Source organism: Sorex fumeus, unplaced genomic scaffold (genome assembly GCF_029834395.1).
Source record: "Sorex fumeus unplaced genomic scaffold, SorFum_2.1 ptg000264l, whole genome shotgun sequence".
In the NCBI taxonomy this organism is placed as follows: Eukaryota; Metazoa; Chordata; class Mammalia; order Eulipotyphla; family Soricidae; genus Sorex; species Sorex fumeus.
In genome coordinates, this window is record NW_026606321.1 from 5,832,424 (window position 1) to 5,848,525 (window position 16,102).

Here is a 16,102-nt window from a genome sequence, read left to right on the forward strand (position 1 = left end):
CACTTCTAGTGCTTCCATTCTCCAGTTTCTGAGTTTCTTTCTTTCCCCAAATGAATCTTATTTGGAGATTTTCATTGCTGTTTTGGGACCATACCTGGCAGTGTTCAGGGCTTACTCCTGGTTCTGCATCAAGGATCACTCTTTTTTTTTTTTAATTGAATCACTGTGAGATATAGTTACAAGCTTTCATGTTTGAGTTTCAATCATATGATGATCAAACACCCATCCCACTACTAGTTAGTGCACATTTTCCACTACCCGTGTCCCCAGTATCACCCCCATCCCCTTTCGAATCCTCCCCCTGCCTCCGTGGCAGACAATTTCCCCCATACTCTCTCTCTACTTTGGGGCATTATGGTTTGCAATACAGATACTGAGAGGCCATCATGTTTGGTCCTTTATCTACTTCAGCACACATCTCCCATCCCAAACCATCACTGCTTTAGTGATCTCTTCTCTATTCCAGCTGCTTTCTTCCCCAGCTTATGAGGCAGGCTTCCAACTATGGTGCAATCTTCCTGGCCCTTGTGTCTACTGTCCTTGGGTGTCCATCTCATGTTATGTTATTTTATATTCCACAAATGAGTGCATTCCTTCTATGTCTGTCCGTCTTTCTAAATCATTTCACTTAGCTTGATACTCTTCATGTCCAAGGAATCACTCTTAGCCTGGCTTGAGGGACCCTCTTTGGTACTGGGAACTGAGAAGCAAGGCAAGTGCCTTACCCCTGGGGGGAATCTCTCTGGGCCCTGGACCACAGTTGAGCTTTATAATCCAGGACGAGAGATCTGTGTGCATCTCCTTTGTCCCTTCTCCACGCTGTGCCTCTGGGATGCAGGATGCCCTGGGCCATGCCCCTGATGCTCCGTGACCTCCAGTGCCCTTCCCCACCTGCAGGGGCATGCCCTGCCCTCCGAGGGAAGCCCCCCGGCCTCTCTGATCTGCAGGTACCTGCACCTCTTCTAGCTTGCACGGTTCTGGGTGTGAGAGCCAAGAGTCTTCTCTCGTCTTATGTCCACCATCTCTTCTTTAGTCTCTGCTTCTCGCAAGGAGCCACACTTACTCCTGGGTAATGCCGGAATTTTCATGAGTTGCATCTTTCAGAGAGGAATCAGTTGCATGGGATTTTTGGTACTCACCTAGCAAGCAGGTCAGCTGTGCTGGCCCCAGCCTTTCCTTTCTCAGTGCCTTGCTCTGGGAATTGTCTCCCAGTCCGCTCAGGCTGCATCTGCAAAGTGGACACTGGCCATGTGGCCTTGAAGGTACTGACGCCTGCCCCGTCCCCAGAATGCCACTGACAAGCCACTTCCTCCTATTTCTCCCTTCACTCCCTTTGTTGTTGCGAAGACTGGGGTCCCATCTACATTTGATCATGGTGCATGCCCACTTGATCCCAGGGCTCCATTGGGACTCTTGCTTTGAGATGTCATGCTTGAACACACTTGACCATGGTGCCAGCCAACAGTCAGTTTGGTGCTCGCACCTGTGCTTGCTGAGGTTAATAGTCTGGGTTGGTGGCCGAGGGGGTTGAACATCTTTCAGACTCAGTGCTTGTGTGCTAGAGTCCACACACCAGTGTGGCCAGGGGCTCCTATAGCAGAGTTGTTGAGACATCACGTAGCACACGGGAGTTACACACGGGATCTAACTGGAGTTCTCCTGCAGACAACTTTGGCCCCTTGAATGTGTTATTTTACATTCCAGCTTATATGAGCTCCATATTGTATACTCCCTTCGTGCACTGCTTTATCATCTTGGACAATTACTTATATCACAACTTTTTAAATAAATAGTTCTCTTTACCCAAGTTTCCTCTTATGCTTTCTTCTGGCTTCTCATCACTACACCTATGGTTTTCACGCTTCCAGGATATAAGCTGGATTCTTTATTCTTTTCTTGTTCATACAATCTGAATTTCCAATATTTGACTGCATTCACTTAATATTCTTTCAGCATCTAAATCTTGCATACACAAGCTCAGTGATCATTTTCATCTCTACTCAATGCTTCTGTTGATTATTCTACTTAAATATGTGGCATCATAACTCCAAAGACTCTTTATATTGTCAACGTTGAGTCTCTATGCCTCTTTGCTTTCTGTTGTCCCAAGTTTAACAAATTAAACCAGTATTTCTCAACCAGGGGCTAGATGGCCCCCCTGAGGATCCCCACAAGTAAGTGGGAGCCAGATGAAAATTCCATGAACTGGGCCACAGATTGAGTCTCACCAGGGTTGGAAACTGGTTGAGAAATGCTAAACCATTTTGTTATATTCTACCTTTTGATTTCGGGATTTGGGAAAAGCTCAGCTGACTGAATTCTTTGTGTTCTGGATATTTACTGAGGTCATTCCGCGGGTTTCTGCTTCACTTGGGTATCAGAAGACCTGGCTGGTTGATGTGGTATATGTCAGCAGGAACCCCCGTGTGTGGCCTCTGGTATTCCGGTCACAGTATGTGAGATTTGGCACCTGATTTGAGCGTCCTTGAGAATGTATTCTATGAGAGAGAGAGAGTGGGGCAGGGTGGGGGAGTATCAATGAACCTTTAGTCTTTCAGGGTCAGGGTCTGGGCTTGGGAACTCACATGCCATCTCTTGTGTTGTCTGATGAGATAACCCAAGTTCAAGACAGAGGGTGGACTCATGTCTTCCCCCTCACCCATTCAATGGGAAGAATGGGAAGAAGGTCATTCTGTGACCTTAATTTTCTATCTCCCTTGCCCATCCTATTGGGTGTTTCCTCTGTCTTGAGTTTGATTCATATCAGCAACCCTTGAAGTCACAGCTTTGTGTATTTCTCCTCTGTGCTATTTCTGTAGCTTCAAATCCACTTAGTAATTTGGATGATCACCTCCCCATAACTTTCTATGTGTTCTGCTGTAAAATTGATTTCTGCTGTGAAGTCAATTTTATTCTTGTTTTCGTGTTGATGTACCATGATTGTCGGAAAGGACAGACTTAGGATTTGGGTGTCGTTCTAGTCCAAATGCCATTCCTCTTGCCACTATCCTGTGTCTCTGGTTGAAGCCATGTTCCCAGACCTGTTTCTTGCTTTCATCTCTTGCCTCCTAGTGTGTTTCCCCCCTCTTCCTCTTCCCCTGGCGTGGAATGTATCTCTAACCAGCTGTATCTCTTAACATCCTCTTTATCCCCCACAAGAAACTTAGATTATCCTCTGTGGCCTCCTCTCTGACCCCTCAAAATAGCAGTCATACTCTAAACTCCCACAGAACTCCTTATTTTTATGGTTTTCTAACAGCTTGGATTGTAGTTATTTTTACTAGCCTGTCTTGCTTAAACCTTCCTCATCGTTTAAATAATTCATCATCTTTAAGTCAGTCACCAGCTTCCACCGCCATCATTTCCTTTCACCTGGTAGGTGCTCAGTATAGATGCGTTGAACACACACCGGCTCCCCGGACAGGCACTTTGCAGTGGGTCATCTGTGAAGTTCAGAAAATAATTCTGCCACGTGGACCATTTAGGAAGAGTTGGATAGCATAAACTAATTCCAGTGATCCGTATTAAGTAGGGTGCCTGGGATATTTGACAATCTGAAGATCACCACAATAGACCTATTTTTGTGTGGGGCTGAGGGTGGTGTTCCAAGGAAAACTAGTACTCAGGTCACAGCTCGTCAGCTGCATTCCCCTGGCAGCTTTGGTAACTTACCTGTGCTGCATCAACTGTGATGTTTCTCCTTTACAATCTGTGATTTATCTCTCTGCACCGAGGAGTGAATGAACTTGACCCTGTTGTAAGGTTTTGCCGAGGATGACATCCAAACTAATGCATATCACATGTTTATTAAAACAGAAAAGATGAAAACCTGCTATTTCTTTTGTGGTTTGGAAAACAGAATAGAAGGTGTGGGAATGCCAAGGAATTCAGTGATTTTGAAAACTAGTGCCGGAACTTGCTGTCATGTTCAAATATACAATCAGAAAAAAATGAATTACTATTAATGCAGCGTGTGTGCATGCGATTTCTCTCATGGGATGCATACAACCCCGTATATATTTGTATGTGTGATCCCAAATTAAATGTAACAGTAACAATCTCTTTGGCTCATGTAGAATTTTATTCAGCAAGTTCTTGGATGATGGCCTACTTAGTTAATATTTCACCTTTGACAACCTTTGTGGTCTAGTGAGATACATATTTCTCAGTGCTGATTATTTCTTAACATGATGAACATTTCATAACAAGCAATACCAAATTAATATTCTCTCGCAAACCCACTCACAGTGTTATTTGTGTGCATTGTAGTGACTATGAAAATGACCTGTGAGTGAGACCCAAATGGTTTATTTCAGAAAGTCGTGGGGAGAAAGGGAGGAGGCTCCTTCGCTTTGCTCCCACTCACAGGGAATCTAGAAATGGTGTTTTTTGAAACTCTGGAAGCTTCTTAGGAAAACGGCTGGACCAAGACTGCCCTGCAGCGGAACTTGGCGCAAGTTCAGTGCCTTCATTTTGGTGTGTTTCAGGCGCTGTCCTACATGACGGGGAGCCGAGCTTCTGGCTAGGAGACCCGAGTCCCGAGTCCACGGTCCGCTGCCCACCATGAAGGGCCCCTGCGTCATTGTGTGGCTATTCTCGAGCCTGGGCTGCTGGAGACTCGTCCAGACGGAGACAGACGCAGAGGGCTGCCAGCGCACCGAGCACCCCATCATTTCCTACAAAGGTAAGGGCCTTGCATCAGGACCACAGGCCACCTGCCAAGCATGCTCGGGGTGGGCCGTGCACGGCAAGCGCGATGTGTCTCGCTGTTATACGGCCATTCTGGGTTCAGACCGTGCTTTAGAAAGGCAGCAAAATACAAAAGCCTCTGCAAGAATTTCATTTTCAGAAACTTATGCCTGTCTCAAGAAGAATCTGCGGTCAGCAGGACACGTGGCAGAATATCCCGACTTGATCTTGTAGATGCTGCCAGCTCTAAGCGTTTGAGGTAGCGGATGGCAAGAATCTAATAAAACCACCGTAAAGCAAAATCAAGCCTTCGTGCAGGGGGTTTCTTGGTTTCCCCCCCAAAGCTTGTGTCGTTACCTTGGAGGAACTGGAAGGTGCAGAGAATTGCTCTAATGTCTCCAGCATTAAGTGGATCTGAGGGATTAACAAATGAGTCTGCACTTCCACTCATTTATTCTTGAACTCATCAGAATTTATTTAGAGTTCTTTACACCATGGGTCCTGTCAGCATTCAGAGGAAAATAAAATTAATCTCTCTCTGACTTCAAGGAACTTGCAATTATGTTATCAGGCTAAGTATAGCTAATCAGAGATTACATTTTAATAATTCATCTTATAAATGGCGTTTACTTTTTAAAACTCTGTTTCATGGACATTTCCAAACAGATACAAAATTGGAAAGGACAGTCGAAGATCAGCCTCCTATTTAGTAATTCAGAACTCACCCTTTTCTTTTTAAATTGTCACCCACATTCTCTTCTATGCCCACCAAATTATTTTTGAAGCTATGTCAAGAAATCAAACAATATTTGATTGTTTAATTTGCCAGAGTGATAATTCGGTGGATAGGACTGTTGGCTTGCATGTGGTAATCCAGCAGTAGGACCTGAGCACTGCTGGTGTTACCCCCTCCAATTTGTTTTTTAAAAAAGAAGGAGATCAAACAATTTCATCTCTACTGTTCCATTTCATGACAGTGGGACATAAGGAATTCACAATACCATTAGCATATCAAACATAAACAAAGAACAATTAAGTCCCCATGTATCGCTAAACCCTCAAAGAGCATTGCAAGAGCACCAGTGGTTTCTGGGTGCTTAAGTCTGATTTTCTAAAACAGTCCAACTGACAGTCTAAAAGAGAAGTTGCACGTGGTGATTGCTTGATCTTTTGTACAAGCCTTAACTCCGCTACGAGTTTTTTGTTATTTCCCCTGGAAATTAATTTGTAAAGAAACTCAGGCTCTTGATGCTGTGGTGTCCCCCAGGATGGATTTGGCTGAGTACACCCTGGTGGTGCCATTCCTCTGTTCTGTCCTGAATATTTCTGCAATTTCTGACTAGCATTAAGCGTCCTGCTCAGATGTGGTTTGGAGCTATTTGTCTCTGCTGTGTTGTTGACAGTGTTACTTGCTCTTCCCATCTGGAGAGAAGACACCTGTGTGTGAAATTAGCATCCTTTAATGATCACTTCCCGCATCCACCAAACCTTGTGGGTGTAAACCTGGGGGGTTCTCATCTTCTCATTCTGTCTTCCTTAATAGTAGCAAGAATACTTCTCTCTGAAGGAGCTTTCCCTCACCAGCTATTAAAGCATCCTGTGGGTTTGTTTATACAGGAGAAGCAGAATAATTTTTATTCTTCCTTTCCCTCTACTGGTACCTTTGATTTCATACTAGTCGATTCCCTGACAGTGAGATGTAGTGTTTTCCTTTTACTTTCTCTTATTTATTAAGAAACTTCATTAATACATCTTTATTATCATCTGCGATATGAGTGCAAATTCATATGAATAGAGTTCAATATTTGATGTTGAACCAGTTGCCATTTTTATCCTCTTTGTTTTTGTTTGGGGGTCAATTTCTGGTGGAACGCAGAGCTTACTCCTGGCTCCATATTCACGGAGCACTCAGGGAGGGGTCGAGGTGCTGGTATCACTCCCAGCAGAACCTAGGGGACCGTTTTGGGTGCTGGGGCTCAAAACCACACCAGTAGCCTGCAAAGAAAGCACTTTGCCTGCTGTTTTATCCCTCCAGAGGAAGCCACTTTTATCCTGAAAGCTGAGATTGTCACATTTTCAGCACACCCCTGGGCACTTGTGCAGGGTTTGGCAAATGCCTGCTGTCTCTGGTCACTGGTTTGCTCTCTGTGATGATGAGATGCCCAACACTCTTAACTGCTTCCTGCCTGGACCTGAGGATCAGGGGGTTTCGCAGATTAGAGTGTGTGAGTGCCCCAATTCAGTCTTTCCAATGTTACAGCTAAGAAAGATATTTCTCTAAATGTGCAGTAAGTTTCCCTAGATTTGTACAGCATCTGCAGGACATCCAGTTTTCGATGAACCCTTTACATCTGTGTCCGCATATTTTTGTCTTGGATGCCAAATCTTTCATCTTTTCAGGCCAAGCAGATTATTCTATTGACTTTTTCTGACACCCTCACTCATTTCAGGAGAATAGTTTTCTCCGAGACTAATCATTTTGACTCCTACAAACCCTTGAGGATGATATTTTTCTCTTCTTTCAGTGCTCAGAGTGTATATCTCACTAGGAGACTAGAACAAAATCATTACTTTGCAATCATTTGATTTCATTACTTTGAAATCATTACTTCTTTTTCTGTGCTTATGGTACCAATTGAAACCCCAATTTTACCTGTATTTGTTTCATTTTAAATAATGATATACTCATACACATGCATATATATACCTTATTCTTTTTTAGATAGGCATTTCAAATACATCAATGTGTCTCTAGCTTTTGGGGGCAGGGTCCCTGGAGGCCATTCCCTCGGCATATAGATTTATGTCGCTTTATTTCATAGCCTCCAGCCTCTTCACGTAGTCATGAGTCATAATCTACACAATATCTTTTCGTTGGGATTACTTTCAGGCAGTTGCAATCATGGGCAGTGCTGTGATGAAGAAGATTGCCTCCTGCAGAGCATCTTTTTATAAGTTTGCAAGAATACTATTGAGTTAGAAGAGACATTTACTTGAGAGATTGCTGGGTCAAAGGGCAAACACATACTTGGTTTCATTGGCCACTGTTTGCTTCCCATTTTTTAAGATTGCACAGTTTAGAATCCTCACTCACCTGAAATTGCATCTGTTTTGCCTGTCTTTCTAGCCAAGGACAGGATCAGATGGTGGGATTTGTTTAATAGCATCATTTGTACCTCACAGCTCAGAATCCTTTCACTTTCGAGTAAACGTTAACAGGCATTTACTAGTCCTATACTAGTGTTGATGCTAAGTAGTGAGGATAGAAGTTAAAATGCACTTCCTCTTAAGAGTTTTCAATTTTAGGAATTTAAACTCAAGTGACTGCTGCATTTTGTTCTCTGAAGGGTGTCTAACCCAAGAGAGAGGCATCTGAGTTTGCCAGTCTAGTGTTGAGGAGAATGAATAAGGAAAACAATGCCAGTCTGGCTCCCAAGACACTGCTGAGTGTTTATGAAACTCTTTGAGGGTTTCATTGAGAAAGGGCGGGAGAAAATAAGCCAGAGGTGAGGGGAGTAACCAGTGCAAGTGCAGGCAAGCGTCTGAGGTAGTGACTCATGCGATGCTAGCCTGAGACGTGGGTCAGGGGGAAAGGAGGCTGATATGTTTAGTGGGGCCTCAGTAGTTATGTGTGAGTTTGAAAACTGTCTTAGGATAATCCTCCTCTATGAAGATATGCACAGCAAGGAGAAGTTCAAAATGTGGACTAGCAGGGAGGAACGAACACAGGAAATAGAAAGGAAAAGGGTGAAGTGGGACCTGGAAGTCCAAAGAACAGGAGAGAGGAGGGGTGAGACTCAGTGGGGTTCAGTTCCTGGGTCTTGGTTCCATTTGGAAGAATGAGAAGAAAGAGTCTGAAGGATATGATGGATTTATACCGAGAATGCTGAGTTCCTATCCTACTTTGGATGGAATTACCTTTTCGAGAGTAAGACTCAGGGGACCAACTAAGAAAGATGATATTTGCATCAGAATATCCAGTAATGCTAATTTCAAGGCAGTTATGGGCCAGAGGTTGAGTAATAAATTATCCTGGCCTGCCTATCTTTCCTGGTTTAGTACTGAATTTCCTGTGTCCTGGGAAAATGAGGGCAGTGGGTCACCTGGCCGGAAATTCTGAAAACAGTTGGTGTATACATTTCTTGATGCTTCTGTAATAAAGGACCTCAGACTAAATGTTTTAAACAAGGAAAACATTGTCTCTTTCTATCCAAGAAGCTAGAACTTCAAAATCAAGTTGTTAGTTGGAACATGTGCTCTAGAGAAAGATCCTTTGGGTGGGGAAGGGGTTGGAGGGGGTGTGCAGGTTGGGGGCTGGGGGGAGCACACATACCTGGCAATTCTCAGGACTTATTCCTGCCTCTGCGCTTAGGGATCACACCTGGCAGTGTGTAGGGGACCACATGGGTTGCTGGGGATTGAACCTGGGTTGGTCACATCCCAGGCAGTGCCTTCCAGCCCCTCTATAGAGAAGGATTCTTCTTTGCCAGGGGCCTCCTCACCACTGCATTCTAGTCACATGATCTCTCTCTTTATCTGTCCTTTTGTCTTCTTTACTTAAGAAGACCCTGCTCAGTATGCATTTAGGGTCCCCCCTAATGCAGCTGGGGGGTGGGAACCTCATATTAACTAATTGCAACCTGCAGAGACCCTATTTCCAAATATGGGCATACCTACAGGTCTGTGAGGTAAGGATTTCAGCACGTGTGTGCAGTGCGACAATAGCCCTTTATCATCCGTGCTATTGTCAAAACTAGTTGGTAGTGAAGAGCAGAAGCATAACTGGGCGAGGAAAAATAGACGAGGAATGAGAAAATGATATTTTTGTGTGTGTGACTGACAGGGGTGCAAGGATTGGGTGCAGCTTGTAGGAGCCCAATGAAGCAAGGAGGGGGAGGCCTGTGATCAGGCAAAGACTCAGGGCTGTAAGAGGAAGGGATCAGAGTGCCATGGGGATTAGTTGCCAGGAACAAAGCCCACTCCAGGGCACCCAAGAGAGAGAGGTGGATGGGGCAGTGAGCAGAGCTGGTGGGTGGGGGTAGCTGGAGGGGAGGGAGTTTATCTTGGCTGGGAAGGAGTAGCCAGGCCCTGGGCCAAGAGTTTGGGGGCTTTAGGAAGGAAGATCCGCTCCAAAGGGAGGAGGCTCCAAAGGGAGGAGGCTGTCACTGACCGTCCCTCCTGGCTGTTAGAAATCCCAGATTTGGCTCACTTCCTATCAGGAGTGGCCCTGTCTCCTTCCAGGAAGGCTGCTTTGCACGACCTGCCTCTACCTGAGAATCTGAAACAGTGACAGACCCTGGAAAGACGAGAAAATAAAGAAAGGACTGAATAATCTCGACTTTTCTTGTCTGATCACCACGTTCACTGAAATGGCACAATTCAGCATCGCCTGTCGGGTGGACTCTGTGCAAGGGGGTGATAATGAGGTGGACCAGATGCCCCAGGAACATCTGCCGGCCGCTCAGCACGCCTCTGCTGGCATGCCAAGTCGACATACCTGGCTGGGCAGAAGATTCTGGCAGGATGTTTTTTTCCCATCCTCAGTAAAATATTTGCCACCTTGGGCTCCTCTTGTCTTGCAAGTTCATTGCTCTACATGCTCTACCAGCTTTGCTGTGTTTGCAAGGTTGCTGCCTTGACTCCAGGTTCTGGAATATTTCTCCCTGATTGTGCGCTGGCTGCGAAACCCCCCTGACCCCATTACACAGGCACTGTTCAGTTCACGCTGATGTCCTTGTCATTTGCTTAAATGTCTGTTCCATCAGGGAGGCGGGCAGGGAGGAGGATATTTTGACCCCTCAAGACAGTGCGTTTTCTCAGCATACTTACCGAGTCTTGTAATCATCTCTGAAATTAGTTTTAAATGTTTAATACCTACTTAAGGCGATAGTGCTATATTCCGTGTTTGTGTGTTTATTGATTACAGTGACCCAGCAGGCTTGCTGTTTAGAGAGTGAGTACCAGTCTAGGAATTGGTGTGTGGGGGGGGATTTCACATTATGCTCAGAAGAAGAGCACCAGCAAGGTGAGTCATGGCCAGCTCAGGCTGCCTTTCCCTAGGATCCTTCATTTCCCAACTATTCTGGAGGCATTTGTGGACTGTGTCCACTGGCCATGCTGAGCAGGCTGCAGTACCTGTAGTGCCCCCTGCCTGTGACGTTGCAGGTGTTCTTCACTGCATCAGGCCCTGAGATCTTTATCTCCGCCTGCCTGAGCCCCTGTTGAGTTTCTCTTTACTTAGGGATTTATGGAGTGGTTTAAGAATTGCTTTGAAGCATCCTGGAAGAGCATTGTGGACTTTGGATTGAATGGCCAGTTCCCTGAACCAGGCGTTGTTTTGCCCCTCCATTGATTTCACATATTGAGAAAGATCTGGGATCAGTCACCTGGGTTGTCATCATCATTGGGCTGGAGAGTGGCCCTTGGCCCACAGGTAAACACGGCTCCCTTTATCTGCACAGTCTTAGGTGAGCAAAAGAAACCTGATTGAAAAGACCTGGGATAGGATTTTAGTTTGGGTTCTGTTCTTCTTATTCATGACTACCTCACACATATCGTATATTTTTCTTTCATTTTGCTTTTTGGGTCACACCTGGCAATGCACAGGGGTTACTCTTGGCTCATACACTCAGGAATTACTCCTAGTGGTATGGGATGCTGGGAATCGAACATGGGTTGGCCCCATGCAGGACAAAAGTCCTACCTGCTGTGCTATCGCTCCAGTTCCTTGTATGTTTTTCTTCTGAGTTGTATATGTGCCATTATAGTCACGTGGATGTTAAACGCACTGATTGGTTACAAGTGATGGTAGAAATACATGAGCTGTTTGATGACTCACTATTGGATTTTCTTCATGTAGTTTCCCAGGCCCCCAGCCTGTCTGTGCCTTTGAGAGGCCCTTCCTATTGTCTTGAGGTACCCATGATCTCAGTCCCCACTGTCTGGTTACTGCCTTTCCTCTGTGACTCTGCCCTTTGCCACTCTCCCTCTGATTTCTTCACACTCCCTCGAACCACAAACATAGCTTGATCTGTTACCTCTTCCCTTGGGTCTGGAGAAGGCATAACCTGGGCAGCCAGAGTAGACTAGAGCCTTATAGAAGCTAGGATGGGGAAGCTAGAAAGGCCAAAATGGCATCATTTCTGCGTGCCATTTTGTTCCACATATGTCCCATTTTGTTCCATATATGTCCCATGATCCATGATCCATGATCCATGTACATCCTCTCCTTCTATCCACTTCCCATGGCTCTGTGCAGCACTCAAGACTCCTTGCTAGTCCCACATCTTCCTTTCTATTTCTTAGCAAAGTCCCTGGTGTGATGCTTTCCCCACAGTTCCATGTGTGTCCTTTGATCCCATTCACTGCCATATCTGCATGTACCCCCAAGCACATCCATATTTCCGTCCACCTCCCATATCTCCAAGTACTTTCTATGATCCCCTGTATCTCCAGTGCATGTTCCATGATCCCATCATCACATGTATCTCCAACATCTCCATGAATCTCCCCTGTCTCCATGTACCTCCCATGATACCAGGCACCTCCTATGTATGTCTCCTATATGATCCCCTACAGTTCCCTATCTCATGCACCTTTTAGGGCTGTCTATAGTTTATGAATCTGCGAAACTAGTGACTCCATCTCCTCCCCATTTCTCCATGCATGTCCATGAGCCCATGTACGTCCTGTGTCTTCAAGTGCTTCCTGCTGCACCATGCATGTTCCATGCTCCCCTGAATATTCCACCGTGCTCAGTTTTTGCTCTGGAGTTTGGCTGATGTCAGTGTCCAATACCCTCCTCTGGGTTTTGCCTGTTCTCTTGGATCTTTTGTGTCACCCTGGAGGAGAAGCAGTGGATGGTTTCTGGAGTCCCTGTAAGATGTCCGACGTCTCAGAGTCTTTGAGTAGAGAAGCCTGGATTAAGATTGCTGCTGCTGTTTTTCCACTTTCGTCTAGTCTCAGCTCTGTCATTTGACCTTTGTAAATCCTGAGTGTGTATGTCTTCATGACAGTGGCCCATTTTCACAATGGAAGACTTAGGGAAATTTATTTTAATTAAAAATAGATTTCATGAAATTCATACATTAATATTTAGTTTTAATATTTTTATATGAATTTGATTTTTGCATAGCAAGGCACAGCTGACTTGAAAACTGTCTTTATTTCAATGCCTTTCTTTGTAAAAACTCACATTTACATAAACCAAATATGAGTCTCTTTGGTTTCATAGCAGGATGTGAGTTATCCTCTTATGAGTTCACTTGAGGAGGAAAAGTATTGTTATGGATTCTTCAAAATTCTTTGCTCCATAAATAGCTCATTATTTTGTTATCAGGAATATGAATAAATTTTTTATGTTAGGTAATGTTAGAATCACATGGGCAAAATAATGTGAAGCTATTTGCACTTGAAAGAACTAAGGTAGAAAGAAGCATGTTGCTTTTCTTGTACACTAAACTGTTATAGTCTGTTGTTTTCCATCTGAAAATGGAACATGAAGAATACACTTTTTAACTCTGTGATGACAGTATATAATGATTACTCATGAGTACAGAGAGGTATTAGAAAAAGCTGTGGTATAAACCCACTCTGTAGTATTCATTGAGTCAATTGATACCGATACAAAGATAGTACTTTCATGTAGCTATTGATCTTTGATGATGATAACTGAGAGGTCCCTTTTGTATATCTTTTATAAGCAAACATTAGGGCCTGATGAAAATGATTTATTGAATTTTGAGAATTATCAATAACTTTTATATTACTTTTGCTATCTAGGGCCACTAATGAAATAATTTGTAAGATTGAGCAGCCCCATTTTATCTTAAGATACAATTTCATTTTTTTGATTGATTTGTCTCAGAGGAAAAGTAGTTTTTATTATCGTATGAGTGCAAATGGAATGAATACTTTACAAATGAAGTAGTTGAATGGGATCACTTTAAGGCAGGGAATAAGATTTTGTAGAGCTATTGTCACGATTTTGATTTAAAGCAGTCATTTTGTTCGGCCTCAAATGGTGTGTTATTGTATTTTATTTATCTTTAGGCATATTAAAGTCTTTGTAAGCATTAAATGGGCAATTCATTCATTTCTCACAGTGAAGGTAGATAAAATCTTATCTTTATTTTATGTATGAAGGAAGAGTTGGAGATCCAATATACAGTGAATAGTGCTAATTAGGCAGTATTTTCCTTGGATTTATGTCCTCTTGTCATCTTCTAGTATTAGACAAGGTATAAGCAACCATGGGCACGTTGGCAAGACAAACATGCCAACTGCAGAAGACAGTATGGCCTAATTTTTTCTGTTTTCCAGCCTGGCCATGCAAAAAATAGCATTAATGTTTCTAAATCACTCTTACTAAATCAATTGGTCCTTTAACCTTTTATCTCAGGGTCCTTTAACCTTTTCTTTGGCATCGACGTAGGAAGGGCAAGAGGTAGTTTCTGGATTGAGGAGGATTTGTTCCTTCATTTCCCTCTTGAGTTCTGATGTCTCCCATGTGTGACGGGAAGTAGACGCCAAGCAGCTGAATCAGGTGTCCTTTTAAGCAAGAACACAGCCTTAGGCATCTCTCACAACCTTGGGCGCTCAACCGCAGCAAGGATGGACCCTCCATCCCAGGTATCACAAAAGACGCAGCCTTGTGACTTGACCCTTTGCACCTTGAAACTCCTTCTGGCAGCCTCTTAGAATGTCCAGCCCTGGCCAGTGAAATTGAAGCTCTAAGACCCCAGTACTTGGTCGTCTTGTGCCCCTGCCAGCTCCTGGAAGGCAATTGCCTTGTGCCCTTCTCTGCTGTATCTATCCTTGGTCTTTGTGCCCTGTCTTGACCTGGTATCTGTACTGGCAATGATTTTGTTCCTGCTTGTTGGAAGATAAAAGCAGAGATCCAGTTCATTAGTGATTCAGTCAATTTTTATTGAGTGCTGATGGTGTGGTTTTAGTACTGGGGTGACCCCGATAAGCAAAACAGGTAGAGATCTCAGCCAGTGCGGAGTTGGCGTTCTGTTAGGGAGACAGATGATAGTAGATGGTATGAACTGGGCGTGGTCACTCTGGGATGGAGGAAGGCGGTGATGAAGAGGGATGTGGGTACACAGGCGTTGACCCGTCAGCTGCCTGCTCCACCGTGTGCTTTGTGTTGCTGCTCTGGAGTTTCTCAGAGGCCCCTGTATGAGCCAGGCTATTGTTAAGACATGCAGTGAATGAAGCTTGTGTGGACCCTTCCTTCTGATCCTGGGCCCAGGTAGAGGCAAATCAGTGCTTTCCAGCAATGCCCCCAGAGGCCAATCATTCTGTGACAGCCAACTCCAGCTTCTGACCCTGCCTGGCATTCAGCAGAGACTCTTCCATCTGTGCCATGCACTCTACTGTTCGGCTCTTCTAGCCTTACCCTTTGGGTTCTAACTTTAGTCTTGCAGGCATTTGCCTATGTTAATTTTTCTCTGTGGGAGCTCCCGAGGGTGGTTTCTTTTTTTTCCTGCTGGATGATGATTCCTATGGGAGGATCCATTGAAAAAAAATCCTTCCTGATCCCAGACTTAAAAATGATGGGATCAGGCAATGGGGAAACCCAAAGGTTTAATGTCCTTGCAGCATGAAGAAGAGTGGGACAAAGGTCCTGAGGCAGGAACAGACTTACAACTTTGAATTATAGGGAGGGCAGGGTGGCCTGATTGGGCAGACCTCTGGGACAAGTCATGGGGGAAGAACAGGAGCCGGGTCCTTAAGGATTTTGCCTTCAATTGTGAGTGAGATGGGAAAGGCCACTAGCACTTTATGGGTCTAGGGATTAGAGGAAGTAGTTAATCTACCATGACCCTCGATCCTGTGCAGGGGAGATGGAATTACCGCTGGGCTGTAGGGCAGGAAGAGCAGGAGAGAGAGAGAGAGAGAGAGAGAGAGAGAGAGAGAGAGAGAGAGAGAGACATTCAGAGAGACAGAGAACAGATAGAGAGACAAAGAGACACAGAGAGACAAGGAGAGGGGAGAGAGAGAGAAAGAGAGAGAGGATGCATGCAAGTGAGCACAGTGCTCACATTACTCTCTCAGTGGTCAAATGAGGAAACTTATTTTGGAAGTTGGAAGCTGTCTTCTATCTATTCTCAGATTGTATGTTCACTGTGACAGAATGAGAACGACTCCAGACTGTGTCCGAAGCCTCTGACATTAGCTCTCAAAAGAGAGGAAGTGCAGTATGCTGAGCCGCGGAGGGTTGGGTGTAAGCCTCATCTGGAAGGTACATCGGGAGCTCAAAATGGGGCAGGACATGTGTGTGTTTGGGGCTCTTGTGGCTTCCAAGTGGACATGCTGAGCAGCTAGTTGCAGAGATGGGGCTTGAGGTCCTGGGAACAACCTTGGCTGGAAGAGGCATTTGGAAGCTATTAACATGTGGATATCTTTT

The 16,102-nt window shown here is 44.7% G+C and overlaps 1 protein-coding gene across 1 annotated transcript in view; it reads left to right on the forward strand.

Moving 5' to 3' along the window:
* Window positions 1–4,522: 4,522 nt before the first annotated feature.
* SEMA5A (semaphorin 5A) overlaps window positions 4,523–16,102 on the forward strand; it is a 302,092-nt gene continuing 290,512 nt past the window's right edge. Inside the window, exon 1 of the mRNA XM_056109051.1 lies at window positions 4,523–4,684. Within this exon, the coding sequence (XP_055965026.1) occupies window positions 4,564–4,684 (121 nt within the window). The 5' untranslated portion in view covers window positions 4,523–4,563. The remainder of the gene's footprint in view (window positions 4,685–16,102) is intronic.